General features: G+C 40.2%; 1 protein-coding gene across 1 annotated transcript in view; it reads right to left on the reverse strand.

The window, feature by feature from the left end:
* Positions 1-19090, reverse strand: part of Cap2 (cyclase associated actin cytoskeleton regulatory protein 2) — a 149002-nt gene that overhangs the window by 70006 nt on the left and 59906 nt on the right. The window contains exon 4 of the mRNA XM_010622909.3: positions 10141-10218. Within this exon, the coding sequence (XP_010621211.1) occupies positions 10141-10218 (78 nt within the window). The remainder of the gene's footprint in view (positions 1-10140; positions 10219-19090) is intronic.

A 19090-nucleotide genomic window follows, 5' to 3' on the forward strand; every position in this document is an offset into this window, starting at 1 on the left:
CAGAATGTCATAAAAGTGAGACACATCAATTCTAAAAATCCTTGAGGCTCTGAGAATCTCGCTGAAGAGACGCAGAACATGCACAAGGCAGTCACAACAGTTTCCAAAGGGACACATGAACAAGCTACTTGTGGTTTCGCAGACAACTACCTAGTTGCTGAGGAGTTCAAGGCCATAAAGAGATCTTTAGGAGGCAGTTACCATGTCCCTTAACAGAGCGGAGTGGTGATGGTGGTGGGAGATGTAGGATTGAAGGCAGGGGCATGGGAACACCTGAAGACAAGTGCAAAACACCGGAATATGAGTCATGCCAAATAACGTCAACTGGACCCAACTTTTCCAAAGTATGGTCCACTACAAATGAAATAATAGTAGATATAGAGTGTTAAATGCTCTGGCTGCTACGGAGTAGGCATTCAGTAACTGCTTAGTCAAAAAAAAAAAGCTGTAAGAAATAAATTACTGGAGTTGAGGAAATTAAAGAGGGCTGGAGTATGTAAAATGAACAGGGCCATACAAAGATCTAAAGCAACTACTAACAAGCAAATTTATCATGTAAGTAATTCCAGATATGGAAACACTAGTTTTCAAAGCAGCTAATCCACCAAAACCTGACAAGAACATTTTATTTTTTTCTTGTTTAGTTTACGAAAAGGAATCATCATCAAAGAAGAAGTAAATTCTCTAGGTGTTTGCTTCCAGAAAGCTAAATATTAAACTGCCCTGGGGGAAGGGATGTAGAGAATAGGAGGAAAAATTAAATGTTTTCTTCTGTCTCTTGATTGGTTTGAGAAATAACAGACATCAAGATTCCCTCCTATGCAAATCAGGAGAGGAACTGAAAAAATGTAAAATAGTGAATTTGGTCTTTATTTTTCTGGCAATGTTGACTCACTAATGTTAAAAATCTCTGGAAGGCACTGTGCATTTCAATTAGCCGGATGTATAGCAGTTTGTCTCCTCAGAAAGACAATTATATAAAATTTACTCCAGATTATTCGTAATTTTAGTACTCAGAAGTGTCTGCATTTTCAATTAAGAACTAAATATACAAGCTAAAAGTACTGCACAGTGAAGCTTAAATCGAACGCTCACTAGCTGGGGCACATAAACACCAATATCAAATGATGGTTCTGTCATGTGACCCCTCCCCCAGCACACACAAATATAGAACATGACCATAAAAAGTAACGGGCCGTGCCCTCTGCTAAGTAATTTATGGCAGCAGATCCAGACCAGAATGCCAGCTGGAATTACCTTCTCCTTGCCTGTGCTTTTTACATATACAGCTTTGTACGAAAGAACTTGTGTCCTGCAAAGGAGATTTTAGTTAAGGCTGCCGGAGTGATTAACAAGTGGCAGGTCTGAACAAAAGGTCAAAACAGGCTCTCCTGGAGCCTTTTGAGAGATGTGCTGAATGACTCACAGACTCCTTTTAAACTGATTTTTGATTTGGGTTGTAAGAGAAAACCTTGTAATCCTTCCAGCTTTCGAGATCATATTTATGGTAGTAGTGAGCAACCATTTAGCTTCACAGAGGAGAGTGATAAATAGTTGACAATTGCCTTATTAAAAATACAAAGGGGGGCCAGGGATTTAGCTCAGTGGTTCCAGTGCCTGCCCCTCTCCCATATGCAAGGTCCTGAGTTCAGTCCCTGTGTAACAACAACAACAACAACAACAACAACAACAACAACAACAGCAACAAAAGAAAACTCCCCCAAAACAAACAAAACAAAAGAAAAAACAAAAAATCCAAAGTGATCCCAACATGTAAGTAAATAGAAAATGAAAAATTTCCTAGTTAAACAAATTCACAGTTTTATCCTTCCTGGAGCATTTATCATCAAGGCAGTCTGGAATTCTAACCAACTTAGTTTGAAATAGTTGATAAAACAATGGATAGTATCTTTCTTTATTAACCTTTGCCCCTCAGATAATCTCCCAAATCCCCAGTGTGTGATAACCACCTCTCTTCCTTTGGGCAGCCATTTGTTATCTAATTCATGTCTTACACAAAGAGAGAGATGAGCTAATGTGCTTTATCAGATTAAAAAAAAAAGGTCACTATGAGTGGCAGTCCGGTGGCACAGGATCTTAGCAAATCCTTTCTGCCTCCAGTCCCGAGTTTCTAAATACCTATAAAGCTACCAAACCATAGTCACAGATCACAGGCTCATTGCAGCTTTATGCTGCTAAAGCAAACAGTCTGGGCAGAAGAATGACAGAATTACTCTCCTTTCTGATTATCTCCTTTCTGGATCCTGATAAACGAATGATTAGCTTTCCTGTTGGGATTCAGCTCTGACTGGGTAGCTTCAGGCTGTCAACTCCAGCAGACTCTGAAGATATCACAGAAACGAGGCCTTTCCATCCTTCCCTGGGATTTCGGTCTGTGTTAAGCAGCATTTATATCCAGCATGGGCAGCAGGCTTTGCATGCTGGCCAGGGTGTAATTACTGAGATAATTTTCTTGCCATGCGTGGAAAAGCTCATATAAAAAGCAAATGCTTCCTTCTGCCTCACATCTCCATCTAAAACATGAACTGCTACTCAGACAGCTGCTGGTTACGAAAAAGCAATCCTCCACGTACCAGTAAGCAATAGTTTTTACTTGCTCTGTATAGATTATATTTGGCCGGTATTTTATTGAGCTTATGTCTACATGCTTCTCTAGAAATTAAAACTATATATTGCCTTTGGGTGTTTTTGAGTTGGTAATGAAGAGAACCAACTCATTTAGCAATTTCAGAAAGAGCAGAAACTTATGCATATTTATGAAATGAAGATATCAAGTTAATTTGGAAAAGAACATAAAGTGAGCCACTGGTTAGATTCAAAGGCACTATTCCTGTTCCAAACTGTCCATACAGACCACTGGGAAATACCACTAATAAATAAAAATATAACTGAGCATGATACAAAGGATGAAAACATCTTCCTTCATATTTCTCTGCTAGTTTTTTCTTTTTAACGATAAATGTAGAAATTATATATTTTAAAGTCTATTAAAATGGATTTAAAATTTCATTTTATATTTAAAAATCCATTAAAATACTTGCTCTGCATGTATAATTAACTGTAGTAGTCAACAGATAATTTTGCCTTTGTATTAAGAAAAAAAAATCCCAACTTGATAGCAATATTTCAAAGCAGGCATTTCATTTTGAATTAGGGCCCAAATTACATTACTGTATTATGTTCTCCGTCACATGGGCCCTGACTACAGAACTTAGCAGCACTAATTGTGGCTAAATCTTCCAAGAAGACTCAGCAACCCTGATTGAGTAATGCTGTGACATTTTCTGGGCATGAACTTAAGAAACACTTGGGAGTTTGGCTTCATTCATTCGTTTGCTTTCCCCTTACAATTTCCAGAGCTACCACTAGCACCAAATAATTTACCAAAGGCATGTTCTGAGATCAAAGCCACATGAGTACTTCGGCACTTTAAAATATTGGACAATAAATTGACACGGTAAAACATTATAGAGGCAAAAAAGATGAATTTAATTAAAAGAAGCTGAGTTTCTTGTGCAGATAGGTCTGTATCTTTCTTTTTATACCCAAATGCATCAAGAACGCTCTTTTGTTAGATTTGAATGTCTTTCTTGTCTTTATTGTAATGGTTAGAGAGATGGGATATTAATTTGAAAAACCTACCTGAGTTTTTAGAAAGACAATACATTTCCAACTGAGAGACCTCATTATAGCCAAACTAAGTGTCTCACTCTGGTAGACTGGTTAGACGCTCTCTTAGTTTGTGAAATCTTCCAGGCATGCAAGTGGATTAAATTTCTCAGCCTTCCTTGCAGCTAAGAACAGCTATAAAATTGGGTGAAGGTAGAGGTGATATGCTACTTCTAGCCTTGCTTTCTTCTTGTACGTGATCCTGTGTTCTTTCTAAGTGAATGGCTGAGGACCTGGAGGCAGTAGGGACCCCAAGACAGAAGATGCTTGCTCCCCAAATGGCCACAGAAGACTGTCAATGAAAAACCAAGATTTGGGGACTTGTCCAAACAGCTGGACTACACTGGCTAACACTGACCTCTTTGTACCTGACCCTTGCATGCCTTTTCTCACTTAATTCTCACAGTAACACCACAAAGTAGGAATTATTATCTGTAAAGATAAGAGAACATGGGCCTAGAAACTTAACTGCCTTGCCCCAAGTGGACCACCTTTCAAGTTGGTTTGGTTAGAATGGCTCAGTGGAAACATCTTGTGGATTTTGCTAGGTTAATTCTCCAACAGCCACCCCCCAAAAAGAAGTTTTCAAAGTTAAGAAACAGATGAATTTGTTATTTTTGCATATGAAATAAAAAAGCTAATGTGTAGTAGACCTGGAATTCAAATCCAAGTAGGCCCAAACATTTATCATTTACTAAATTTATTAAAATCCAAAGCATATTTATGTTCCCTGGTAATCTGGGTCTCTCATGATCCTAAATAATTACCTGAAGTCCTAAGGTTACTGCTGTCATGCCCAAGTCGCAAAGTTCCCAAAGACCACCAATGAGTCAGGTCCGATGCAATTACAAGAGGAGTTTATTACAAGCTCGAGCCTGGACCCTCGGGTGTCACCGTCACAGCAGTTTCAGACTGAGAGCCCAGACCCATCTTTGAGGCAGGATTATACAGAGTTGGGCATACTCTCCCTTTTTATAGGTGCTATTTTTATCTTTCGCTTACTCTTGGATATTTGAAGGGTACTGGGGGGCACTTACTAGAAAATTACTAATACCCACATTTACAGAATCAATTCCTCTTTTTAAAGAACATCTGATTAAACAAATTCTATAATTAACAAAGACTACATATGTAGCAGTGACTAATACCTATGTCAGCAGTGGCTACCTATGTAAGCTGTGACTAGTACCTATGTTGGCTAAATCAGTTTCTCCTTTTAAAGAACAATGATTATCTTAAGCAGGGAGAATTCATCTTTAGATCATAAAAACAGGAACAGGAACAGGGTGGAGATGGCCAAAGACAGCTTGCCCTAAAAAGAGGAACAGAATACAGGGAGACTGTCATACAGAATGGAATTTTTGCAGCTCTGTTCTGGGCAAGGGGCACAGAGGTGGGCAAAGGGCACAGAGGGAGCCCACCTTGACCTGAAAACTTGGTCCTTACAAGTGCCACTAGGCTTTCTTCCTTAGTTTAAAATTAACAATTCTTCAATGAATTTGATTGCTGCTCCAGGCATTAGCAAATCCTGACAGTGTAAATGCTGAGCAGAGAGTGTGCTAAGGTGTGCACATCCCTCAGAGATGGCGGAAGTGCTGGAAGAGTCTCCAGCACTCCATTCCTCTTATTTTTCTGACACTATACACATTAGAAAGAAAGAAAATCAGTTTTTTATTCCTACACAGAAAGGCCTTTTAAAGTGCTGAGTCCAGGGGCTGGAGGGGTAGCTCAGTAGCAGAGCATTTGCCTAGCATATGTGAGGCTCAGCACCAAGAGAGGGCTAGTCCAAATAAACAAGGGGTGGGAAAGTAGAAGAGAAACACACACACACACACACACACACACACACACACACACTTTCTCTCTGTCAATTGTGGAGAAATATAAAACTCAAGCTTCCTAGCTTTTTGCATAGGCTAAAATCTGTAGAGCAATAGTATGATTTGCACACAGATAGTACTCCCTAAGAGGTCCATATATAAAGGCATGGTCCCCAGGGCGGCAACACTGGGAGGTAGTGAAACCTTTAGGATGTTGGGTCTTGTGGGGGAATCCTTATGTCATTAGGGGCATGCCCTTGAGAGGGACTGTGGCACTCCCCCAGCCTTCCATCTCTGTTCCCCATCTCACTATGAGAGTGATTTGATCCCATGCACGTTCCCAATTATTGCCATTCAGTGTCCTCATCAGAGTCCCACACCAATTGGACTAGAGCCTCCAGGACCACAACTGAAAACAAAACCAAACTGCTCCTGTTTCATAAGTGGCCTATGCTGTGTGCTTCATTATAGTGACACAAAGCTGGCTCATACAGGTAGTAAATACAAGTCATCTTTCCTAAAGCTGGTAAAATTAGGGTGAGTTTATTTCCCTGTCTTCCCATGTACATTAACTCTATGCATATGCACACGTGAGCATACACACACACACACACACACACACACACACACGCTGTTAAAGTGACAGGCCTTAATAGCGCAAGAAGTGCTGGAGAAAATATGGAACATGTAGCAGAGAAGGAAGACGCCTGATGTACTTCAGGCATAGCAGCAGGGGGCCCCACTACCCAGGTGTCTTCCAGGGCTGGGCTGGTTGGTCTGGCCAAGAACCCATTTTGCCATAAAACTCCCATGTGTGATTCTGCAGTGTGAGTCTCGTGTGTAGTCTGTGCAAAGGCCTTTGCATGGTGCTGCAGAATAGATGTGAAGTGACTTATCTCCAAGGATTCATGTGTGGGAAACTTAGTCCTCTGACCATGGAGAGAGTGTGGGACCTTCAAGAGGTGAAGTAACTGGGTCACTGGGAGTGTTGCCTAAACAGGGATGAAGGTAGCTTTTGTGGGGCCATAGCTAATTCTTGAAAAAGGGTTGTTATTAAAAAAAACAAGTCAGAACCTTTTTTTCTCTGGTTTCCTGAATCACCATGTGGTCTTTCCCTCACACACGATCTCACCATGATGTCATCTGCCACTATCTGACATAGCTGGGGTGTCCCTTGCCAGAGCCAGCACCAGTACCACACTGTTTGGACATTCTGCCTCCAAAACAGTGAGCTAAATAAAGTTCTTTTCTTTAAAAAGTTCCTGGACTCAGGCACTTCATTATAGTAACTGAAAACAGGTGAATGCAGATGATGAGTAGAGGAATAGGCCCAGGCCTAGATACTAAGCCAGGTCCTAGATCATTTTCCTTGTTTGTGGACTAGAAATAACACATTCCTCTATAACTCTTTGTTAGAAAGGTAAACAAATGATTGAGTGAGCCAGAGTAGGAGCTTCTGGGAAAATTTCCAAGCAAGAATCCTTCTATCAACTAGAAGAAGACAGGCTTCATAAATTTTCACTAAAATTCCTAGACAATAATACAGTCAGGACTGGGCCATTTTTTTGCACAAAGGTTTATTTTATAAATTGCAAGGGAGAAAAAATAGTATGAGATATTCTGCAAATGTTTTGTAATATGTCTTATGTCACAAGTATTGTAATATGTCAATGAGGGAAGCTTTTGAAATGCAAAGGCTGATCCATTAGCATGTCATGAAAGTGATTCACTAGGGTCTTGCTTGGTCTTAAAAAAATCAAAACCCAAACTGAAAAACAAAAACAAAATGAAATTTAAAAATCTAGAAGAACAGAACAATAGGATGAACCAAAAGAAAAATACCAGAATGCTGTGTACACAACAGGAATAACTTGTTCTGTGAAACTGGACGGGGAAATAAAATACATTTTTCTATGGGTCATGGTTGAACAATTTGAAAGCAGTTATATTAGATAACGTGGAAGATCTGTTGCTTGTTGCCAAAATAAAAAAAGAAATTTGAAATTGGACGTCACCATTGTCAGTCATGGTTGTAGATAATCCCCTTATCTTGCCTCTCCTGGGATAGATGAAGGGGTATAGGTGAGGAACTAGTGGATCTGTGGCTCATGGCTTTATTAAAAATTTGCTTCAGAGTCCATCATGAATGGAATCAAGGTGATCCATATAAGCTTTCTGTCCCTGTATGATAAATTACCACAAGCTTAGTGGCTTAAAAAAAATACCCATTTATTACCTCTGTTTCTGTAGGTCTGAAATCTGGGCAAAGATAGAACATGGTTCTCTGCTTAGAGTCTCATGTGACTGATATGGTCCACAGTTGACTACTAATGTTGGTTTTGCTTTGCTTGTATAACTGGTCACCTTCAATAGCAGGATCCAAGGCATTCCCTGCAGGGTCCTCTTATCCTAAAATGTCCTCCCTACCCCATCCCAAACTCCTATTAAAATTTCCTCCTTTTGTGCTGGAGATATGGCTCAGTGGTTGAGCAGTTGCCTAGCATGTGCAAGGCCCTGGGCTTGATCCCTAGCACTGCAAAGAAAACAAAAATCATTCTATACCTTTCACTCAGAGTCCCCTTACAACTCTAAACAATTACAAGAGCAATTCTTTAATAACTGCTAAATGAGAAAGCAAGCCAACTTACAACAGGCATACAACGTGAGCAAGAAATAAACATCTGCTGTTCTAAGTCCACAGGACTTTGGAGATGTTTGTTACTGCAGCATAACACAGTCTATTCCAACACAAAAATGTTAGGAGAAAAGAACACATGTTGGGTATTTGGCTACTAAGGGATCTTATGCTTGTGAAGATGTCAGGTGCAAAAACTTGAGTCTTGATGCTCAGAGTGAAGTGACAGATCAGTAAATGCAGCATTACCGTGAAGGTAGTGAGAGCTACAGACTCAGGGCCCTGCCTGAGATCTACTGAACCATAACAAGATTTCCATGTGGTTCAAACAAAGAGTGAAGTTTGAGAAGTAGTGGTACAGACAGCTGAAAGTGAAATTCTAAAGCCCCTGCAGTAAATCTGAGCATGAGGTATAAAAGGGACAGCAATCCACACATTGTAGGTTCTCCAAGTGTGGTCCTCGGTGCAGTCGCTTCTCTGTCACTCAGGGGCTCCTTAGAATTGCAGATTCCTGGGGCTCAATCAAGACCTACTGAATCTTGAACTCTGTAAGTGTGACCCAGTGTTCTGTGATCTAACAACCTTGCAGGGGATTGTCACGAACACTAAAGCTCGAAAACCACTGCTGGATGCCAATGGGAGTTAAAATTAGAGCAGTTAAATCTCTTTTTCTTGGACAAACGAAGAAGCAAAGGCTTCAGATACAATATTGCTCCCCCGGGGAAAGACCATCTGCTTTATGATGACGTTCTGTGTGATGTGTCTTCCAGGTGTACCCTGGGGAGAGCAAGGCCTGGCCTTGACAAGGTTCTTGCCACTGTGGTACAACCTCTGCTTTCCTTTCAGATGGAAGTTCCAGAATGGTGCGCTGGGTAAAGAGGAAAGGGAAGTATATGGAGGGCCAGAAAAGGATGTGGGCGCCAAAAAACTTCTTTGCATTTTGCCTACCCTGGTCTTGCAGGGCCAGTCTACACTGGGAACACTGTGGTCAGTGTTCCAGGGGACATCGCCAGTGCGTGCCTCCCTTAGAAACATCTCTCCACTTTATCTCGAGTGCAGTAGTGTAAGAAGGGGGGGTCCACACAGCCACATGCTAAGCCACACTGGTAGCTCTGACCATGTTCCTTTCAGGATGCCATAGTCCCATTCATCAAATCCTGTGATGTTAGTTCAAAACTAAAGTTAGTCCACATTCCTGGCGGCAGAGAAAGAAGAGCTGTGATATGCCTAAGAACCTGCAGATCCGTGAAGATTCTCCTTAACTTTGGTGATTCTGCTTTTTAAAAATAAGCTCCTAATTGATGCCCATGCTGCCGATTCTCATTCTCAAAACATCCAAAATTGGAGAGAATCTCTGAATGAGAATGAGGCCCAGCAGCTTGGGCATCACGTAGGCGCTTATTAAAAAGCAAAATCTTGGGCCATATTCCAGGCGCAATGAATCACTGCAGTGAAACTCCCTAGATTATCCGGAAACAAAAGACACACGAGAAACTCCAATTCTGCCCACCCATGCTACTTACAAAATTGAGCTAACCAAAATCAAATCCATACAAAAAATTATAAATGATCATACACTCAAATGGTCTTTGATAACAAAGCACCATAAGGTCAGAACTAAAAATTAGTGGTAAAAATTTCTTTGATTATAAAAAAGCCACAAGACTAGTAAAAACAAGAGGATACAGATGGCATAAATGAACGGACCTTGCAAATTGGTGATGTCCACTTTTACAGTACCAGTTTAGTGATAATGACAATATTAGTAGTATCGCTTTTCTTACAAATGTCATCTATAGTTCCAAAAGCTTGCTGACTAACGTTATGAAGATAGAAGAAATGTTTTATACCATGCTCCAGATCAAACACAGAACCTACATGCGCTGTGCATCTCAGTTGTGGATGATTCACACAGGAAGTGACTCTCTTAGTTTCTTGCTTTCCATCTTGCTCTACCCACCCCTAAACAGCTTGTCTGTCATAACCCACTCTTACCTCTTGGGGTTGTTGGTACTGAGAGGCCATGAGGAGGAAAGCCCGCTGGGCTTGGAAAGCCCCGTGTACCATTTCTGCCTGCGAATAAAGAGGAAGACAGCAGTTTCAGTGTTTGGGTTCCTAAACCAATAATTACCATATGACCCAGCCATTCCACCCCTACCAGTATATCCAAGAAAGATGTAAACATATGCTCACCCCAAATCTTGTAAAGGAATGTTCAGAGCAGCATTATTCATACTAGTCAAAACAACTGTGGAAACAATTCTAATATCTGCCAGTGGATAATGGATAAACAAAATGTGATGTGTCCATACAATGATGTATTATTCAGCCTTAAAAAGAATAAAGTACTGTCACATGCTACCACATAGGTGAATCTTGAAATCATCATGCTGAGTGATGGAAACCAGTCACAAAGAGCACATTTGTACCACCCCATTGATATAAAATGTCCAGAATAAGAAAATTTATAGACACAAAACAGATTAGTGGTTGTCAGGATGCTGGCACAAGGGAGAAAGGGGCAGTGAACTGTGGATCGGTATGGGATTTCTTTTGAGAGTAATGAAAGTGGTCTGGAATTAGTGGTGATGATTTCACAACTTGGTGAATATAATAAAAATCATGGAATTATACTCTTTAAAAGGAATGGACCCTCCCTCCCTCCTTCCCTTCCCTTCCCTCCCTCCCTCCCTTCCTTCCTCTCCTTCTCCCTTGCCCTCTTCCTGTCTTTCTTTCTTGTACCAGGGATCAAACTCAAGATTTTGCACCTGCGAGGCAAGTGCAGCACCACTGAGCAAAATCCCCCTCCTGTCCTCTTTTTGAGTGTGACCAAAATCTGTTCTACACCTTCTAGTGGAAAGAGAATCATCCCTTAAGCCATGACCATGATAATATGCTCACCAAGAATCAGTGATCTTATGAGATCCATTAAGATGGATTTGAAAAGAAATTTTCATAGTCATTTGGGGTCCACCTTGACTGAGCTTCCCCCAATAGGATGTGTGCAGGTGGGAATGGCCTCAAACACATTCTCTTTTTCTTACCCTCTACTCACACTTAACTAATTAAGTGCACCAAGAAAAAATATTTTGAAGTATCCATATCAACCAAGATTAGCCATTTTCAAACATTATTTCTAGTTTAAAGAAAATTCACACAGTGTTTCCATAATGTAAAACAAATGGATATGGAATAATTTTTAAAAATATAGACACTATACTTGATCCCTAGCTTTACCACCATCACCACCACTGACAATAATAACACAAAGAAATACTGAAAAAGAAGTATGCAGAGAAATTTACAAAAAGGGACCATATCTAGTACTATTCGAAGCATACATTTACATTATAATTAAACAGTAGAGACTAAAAAGAAAAAGACTGTTAAACTTCAAAGAAAAATTTCTGCACTGTAATAGTTATTATATCTCAAATGATCAATCTGAGGTTTAAAAAAATCATAAAATATTAAGAAACAGGATTATGTGTTTGCATTTCAAAAAACGTATTATAATTTTAAACAGAATTGGTTGGCTTCTTGCTGAAAAACATGAGAACATAATTACTCTCACACCTTTTCCATTTCTGGTCCCCTCTTCCATATGTTTGAGTTATTATTTTTATTTTGCTCACCTCATGGCATTCAAATTCTATCTGTAATGGCAATTTCCATAGTTGCTTAGCATTAGTTCTACATTTAAAGAAACCTGGTGGTTCTCACCATAGCCGCTCCACTTCTAGATATTCTGTTATGTTTTGTTATTGGATGGACCCTCATTACCAAGTATTTCCTCCTCCAAGATCTCAGAATTGCTTTATTCTTTTGGGTTTAAGCATTTCTCCTGGTTGCCTTCATATTTAACATCTTGGCAGGCTTGTATCCTTGGGCCCCTTTCCTCCTCCATATCCAGAGCACAGCTCCAAATGGAGAAGTCCGAGACTAGTTTGATGTTTTCCTTCCCTGTAGGAAACTGACTTACTCTGATATGATCTCTGAAGAATTGTTTCTTTATCCTTGAGAATAAGTAGCTCAACTATGATGTGTTTGGGGTTTGAGCATTCTATATTGTATTTCTTGGAAAGAGTTAGTCCTTTTTCAATTTTTGGAAAATTTTCTTCTTTTAATAAAATGTCTTTTGCTCCATTTGTGAAAGTCTCTATTCAGAGTCTCTAATTGCTATCCTCATATTGTGTAATGTTTGAATGTCTTCATGTCTTTTAGACTCGGTCTCTAATTTATTATCTGTCTAATTTATTATCTGTCAGCTGTGTACACTCTGGTCATGTGAATATATATTTTTTTATTGTTAGTAAAAAATTTCAACCGGTCTCATACAATAAGGCATATTTGTCTCCATTAATGTTGTTTTTAGTTCTTGATTTGTTAGGCTTTTACTTCTTTTCATTCTTATTGTTTTATCACTAAAAATTAAGCTATTTTAAATTTATTTTTATACTCTCGTTAAGTTCTAAGACTGTAATTTATGCAAATTATGCTTTTTTGTGTGTGCTGGGGATTGAATTTAGGACCTTACAGTTGCAAGGCAGGTGGTAGCACCACTGAGCTAAATCCCTGTCCAGTTATACACTTATTAAACCATCACAAGGAATCTGTTGGGTTAAATTTATTCCCTTCAAAGGTGCTATAGTTTGGATCCAGACTGTCCTCAAAAGCCCATGTGTTAGCAACATGGTCCCAAGTTTGGTGCTGTTGGGAGGTGGTGGCACCTTTAGGAGATGAGCCCTAGGGTGAGGTTTTAGGATGCTAGGAGTCCTCCTCAAAGATGACTGTGGCACTTTTTCTCTTCTGCCCTCTCTCTTCCCCCTTTATTCTTGGCCATGAGGTGAGCAGCTTTCTTTTCCACTCACAATTGAGTAAGGATGTTTTCTAAATTGTAAAAGAGAGACTTTATAACCTGATAATTCTATACCTAGCTAACCTATCAATCGAAGGTTAGGCTAGAATAAAAATATTTTCTGACATTCAAGCTCTCGGAAGTTATCTGTATTTGTTCCCTTTGTTGCTTTCAAAGCTAAAAATCAGTTCCACCAGAAACAGCATAAGCCATAGAAAGGAGATTTGTTATACAGGAACTGGGGAGGCAAGACAGGAGAGGGACAAAGGAAAGACTCTGAATGTGAGCTGAATATGCAGCCTAATGAGCCCAAGACTGGCTGGAATTGAAGGACAGCTCCAGGAGAGATGCTGTCAAGTAATAGTAACAGTAATAACAGTAATAAATTAATGAGTCAAAAGAAAAAGAAAACTATTATCTGACAGCTTGAATACTTTGAGAGGAAATTTAGATTTCTGTGGGAAATTTGGGGGTCAATTTAGTGTAATACTGAAAAATAAGCCAAAAAAGATTAATAGTTAATTTCATGTATGAAGATGTACTATCTTACTATGGCCCAAACCTCTAAAACCATGAGCCAAAGAAATCTTTCTTCTTTTAAGCTGTTTATCTCAAGGGGCTGGGGATGTGGCTCAGTGGTGCTGAGCCTGCCTTGCAAGCTGAAGGTCCTGAGTTTGATCCCCAGTATGGCAAAAACAAACAAACCAACCAAACAAACCAAAATAGATAACGGCAGATCCCAGGTGCCTTGATTCCTAAGCTTTTTATCCCAGGTATTTTGTCGTAGTAATGGAAAGCTAACAGAATGGTAATCTTATGTCACTCTACTTTGCACACTGTGTTCTATTTTCACACACTACTGTAGCTACCATGCTGATTCATCTTGCTCATGCTTGACCCACTCTGTTCAGATACTTTTTTTTCTAATAAAACGTAGGTGAATGAGTCTCTTGCCATTATACTGGAGATCAGTGTCTTTTCCTTTTTAAGCAACAGTTTGAAGACAAGATGCTTTGTACACTGTCTTCTTTTTAGGACACATAGAACAGGAGTAGGGAAAGGAAGAGCTCGGCAGTGATGCTGGAGTATAGTTTCCGGCTAACACTACTTGTTCTGCGAATGCGTTCAGTGAGGTAAACCAGGATTCAGTCCACCTAGCTGCAACACATGCCGTTCTGATGGAGAAAGTGCTCCCTAAGGGTTTCTATCATTTCGGTAGTGCAGAGCCTGCATACAAAGCCTGCCCATCTACAGACAAAAGCAGTCCATGGGTTTCTTTGACTGTTTCCTATTCTCCTTTCCTGACTTTGTTTCTTCTAAGGCAAGTCTTTAACGGGTAGGGAGGATGGGCTCACAAGGACCAAAACTGCTCAGCCACCAGTTATTGACATGAATTGCTTTAGATTATGACTTCTTTTTAGACTATGATTTCCCATTTTTTGCTCATTTGTTGGAAAAGAAAAAAAAATTTTTTTTCTTGAAATAAATCTCCTTGAAAAGGGTAACTCAGTTTTATTTGGTCATGAGTTTTATTTGGTCATGAGTTTATATATTTTTTTTAGTTATTGATTTCATCTTTAATCTCCTCCTTCCTGTTTTGGGGCAGTTTCTATCTCTACTATCTTGAATATGACTCACTTCTACAACAAGTAAGGACCAACCTAACACATTTTCACAGATATCTTAGAATAGCAACAAAAATATTGATTAAGTTAAACTCATCCCAGTGTCAATATTAGGCAAATTTCTGGGCCAGAAGGATAAAGTGTTAAATAGGAAATGACTAGTTTTTATCATTCTACTTCCTTATCATGTTTTGGGATCTGACAAATTTTCCAAAATATTTACTGAAATGAACACCTTAATCTTGCTTCTAATTTTCATCATTACTTCTCATCTAAGGGTCTTTTTTTCAATTTAGAAGAAAATGCCTGGAATCAAACCAAGATTTATAGACTATTTACATTTAAATTACAAATTCAATCATCATCAACCTAACAGAGTAAATCTTATGAATGTTAAGATGAATGTATTTTTCCCCTTAAAGACATTTTGAAGTGTATCATGTTCTCCCCTTTGTTTTGATTGTCTTGATTGCTAGGACTATATTACCAACAAATCTCAAAATCTGGATGTTCTTTAGGGACAAATAGAGAGTTTGTAAATTTAGGGAGGCCATACCACCTTATGAATGTGAAGTTCTGAGCTGCTTGAATGTTTTCCTGTGTATCAAAACATGTATTTTTGATGATTCAGAAAGATTACTGTAGATCTCTAATGATTACATTTTTGAAGACAAGACTACAAAATGCTACTTTCTACAGTTTGGTTATAAATAAAATAACTTCATTTTTCCTAGCAATGGTAATATCCAGGGACTGTCCTCATCTATAACAAACCTTTGCAGAGTCCACTGAATTATGGTTGCCTTGGGAACAGTGATTTGGGATGGTCTGACTCTTACAGTCAAAATTGGTACCTTGGAGTTGGCATTAACAATATTTTTGTATTTATCCCAAGATGAACACTGGCATTAGCCTTTTTTTTTTTTTTTTTAAACTTTCCCTAGTAACAACATGTACCCTGCTGCCAACAGAGCAATTTTCTGGCAGGTCTGATTAGTGGAGATGGGCAATTTCATTAATTAGTTTCTTGCTCCAAAAGGCCTTTTTCTGAACAATAGGGGTTGAGGTTGGGGTAGAAAATGGTTGATCTCTAGATAGCTGCTTTAGGGCCCTTTTATTTTGCTATGTAGACAAAAGCTTTTTGAGGATTTGCCTGTGTCCTTTATCTTTCAGCTTCTTGGAACTTTAGACGTAATTAGCAAGCTCTAAACTACATTCATTTTGAACCTCACCGGGCCACATCCAAGGACTTTCATTCCAACTTTGAAATATTCAGATGCTCTTGTTTCTTCCTTCTGGAAAGTTCCATGAATCACTTCTACTAGACAGTATTCTATTTAGGAGCAATGTTTCTGAACCTGCTGAGTCTAGTAACTGGACACAAAGAATCTGGCTCACTCAGGCTGTTCAAAACATTGTGAAAGAAAAAGCCAAATGTAGGGGTTTTCAGGATGACAAATAATCAAGAGTTTTGCTGAGTTTGTCTGTCACATGTGTGCAGGGCTTTGAGAACTTCAGTGACCTTTGTGGTGAGACATGTGTATCTATTTGCCTGGGGCATGTGTGTACCTAGAAGAGAGGAATCACATGGTCAAGTAAAAGTTGTGTGTATGTTGTCTGAACACTATCCATTAACACACTGGTGACTGAGGTTCTCAGACATTTTGGCGGAACATCTGTTCTTCTGTGGTCCTACAGCAAAGAACAGAAGAATAAATTTCAGCAATCAGTTTAAAGCAAATTTTGGGGACAAGCAAGCAGACACCAGCTACAGATGACATATAATCCTCTTAGGAAAGAGGTCTGGTACCCAAGGGAAGGCAAACGGATCTCTGAATACTCATCACAGCTTTGCAGGGTTTTGTTGGGAAAACCACAGGCTGCAGAGTCCCTCGGGGATGGTGACATAACCAGGCAAAGCTGGGGGAAAGGGCAAGGGTGAGACCTGGAAGATGGAAAGGTGTCCAACTGGGTGGCTGTGCTCAAGGCATTTCCAGATACTACTGAAAGTACATTAGCCCTCTTCCTGAGAGCCAGCAAGTGAAGGGAATCCCACCCTCCCCCCTAAGGACAGGGCTTTGGCATCTGTCTACTTGGTGCCATCTGCAGGACCCTGACAATGCCATCCCAACAAACCTCTCCAGTGGCCTCAGTGCCTCATATTTCACAATCAGAGACACCTATTTCAAGATCTATTCTTTAAGGGCCTTCATCCTACCCTAGGAGAGAAGTCTCTTTGTGTTTTGGCTAAAGAAGAAGAAGGAGCTGATAGGTGAAAGCAAGACAAAAAATGGGCCCAAAAAAGAGGCTGATAGGGTGGCCAGATAAATTTCACGATTTTGCTTAAAATACGATTGAAGACAATTACTTTTGTAGACATAATAAGCGCCAAGCCCACAAAGCCAGAGTATAAAAGACATCTCTGTTGCCATACTTATTATGACTCTTCAGAAAGGCTTAAGCCAGAAGCTCTGTATTTTGAATGTGCTTTAGAATCAACTGGACGTGCTAACACAGACTGCTCAGTCCACCCCTTGAGTGTGTGATTCAGCAGGTCTAGGTGGACCCAAGGATCTGCATTTTTAACAAGTTCTCAAGTGAAGCTGATATTCTGAGTCGGGACATCACACATGGAAAACTACTGGGTTAAATAATATCTTGTATGTTGTGGCTCTCATTTCTATCTCATTTTCATCAGAAGCTGAATTAATAAAACAGCTCAGAAGCATCCACTTTGAAAGCACAAATTTAGACCATACAAAGGAGTTCGCATCATTCAACCCTTGCATTTTTTTTCAAGTGAAGGGATGAAGGTTTACAGGAAATGAAGTTCTTTGCTGAAGGTTACAGAATCAGTCAGTGGGCAAAGTTGAAACAAGAATTCCTAACTCCTGATTCCTTTCTAGTTCTCTTTTACTGGGAAAGGAGAAAATGGAAGCAGAGATAATGGGGGAAGTTTGGCAAAAATGAAAGCAAATACTGCAGATCATGAGAACTGGGTACAATTGTGTTATGCCCATGTTGTTTTGAAAAAATATCAGCAAGGCTGACTTCGTAACTAGAATTGCTTGCCTAATGGGAGCCGACAAGTGGGCATGAGCTAAACCAGTCATGGGAACTCTCACCACCCAGAAGCATTTACAAAACAGCCACTGGAGCACTTTGCCTATGTTCTGAGTGTGGAGTGGCGGCCGTGATAATGGGAGGTTACAAAAGAAGAAGAACTAAAAAAATCCCCAACAAGAGCCCTGGGTAAAAATGTGCTAATGGTGTTGGATGCTGCACAGGCTGAAGAAAGAAGGCCCTATGCCCTCCCCACTCACAGAGAGTACTTGGGAGCCTATTTTCTTGTAACCACTTCAAAGGTTTGCATTGCATATAAAGGGTCTGGACAAAGCGCAGAATTTTGCCTGGCCTCCAAAGCCTTGCACAATCACACCCTCATCTTCTGCAAGTTACACTGACTGCTCTGCAGATACTCTCTGCCCCCATTGGGTAACCTCCCAAGCACTGGGAGGATCCACTGGAGAAAACCTCAGGACAAGAAATAGATTTACATCATAAACTTCCTATCCAGCTCTCTTGCCCCTTTGAAAATGAAGTCAGGACCGGGAGAGGTTAGTGCATTTCTTAAAGTTGGGAGACCACGTAGAATCAGTTAGCTATATAGGCCTGAAGCTGCTGTTCTCTCCCAATCCTACCCTGATCACCACAGTGACTTCACTTTGTATGGACACCGTCTTCACTGCTCCCTCGATGACACTGGAAGCCCCTAAAGAGTCACGATGTTACATTCTTTTCTCTCCTCTGCCGGGACTAGCACGGAGCTTTGTGTGCGGAAGACGACACATTTACTTCCACTTTGAACTTTGCTCACTAGGGTTTAGGACATTTTGACAGAACACGAAGTCCAGGAACTGACTCGAATGGCCAGGGCCCACAAGAGCAACATACAGGGGAAAGGACCATCCAAAAAGGGGAACAGAAATGGATTCCACAGGCCTTTCCCCATGCCCAATCTCAAGTGATTCCAAGCAGGCGCCGTGTCAACAAGAGTAAGGCACAGAGCAGCTCCCTAGGCTGACTCTGAAGACAAAGGTTTTTCCTAAGTCGCCAGTAGTACCGCACCTTCTGCACGGTTTTGTCCTTGTCTGCTTCCTCTGTCAACCTCCTTAGGGTCTATTTCAAAGCCTCCTACTTCCCCCCTCAAATCTCTATCCCCACTCTCCCCAGTCTGGCACAAGGCAGGTGCTTCAGAACTGCACAGCGGACGGCTGTGTGAAGGCGACGGTGCAGTCAGGATCTGAACTGAGTGTCAATCCTCAAATGTGAAACCCAAGAAATCTGGATTTATAAGCAGCTGATGGAGAAACTAGAATACCCCTGTATCCTTCCAGTTTTAGGTACCAGGTCTGAGGGCTAAACCATGTATACACATCTCTTTTTTTTTTTTTTTTTTTTT

Source organism: Fukomys damarensis, unplaced genomic scaffold (genome assembly GCF_012274545.1).
Source record: "Fukomys damarensis isolate Sample0158 unplaced genomic scaffold, DMR_v1.0_HiC HiC_scaffold_10, whole genome shotgun sequence".
NCBI lineage: Eukaryota > Metazoa > Chordata > Mammalia > Rodentia > Bathyergidae > Fukomys > Fukomys damarensis.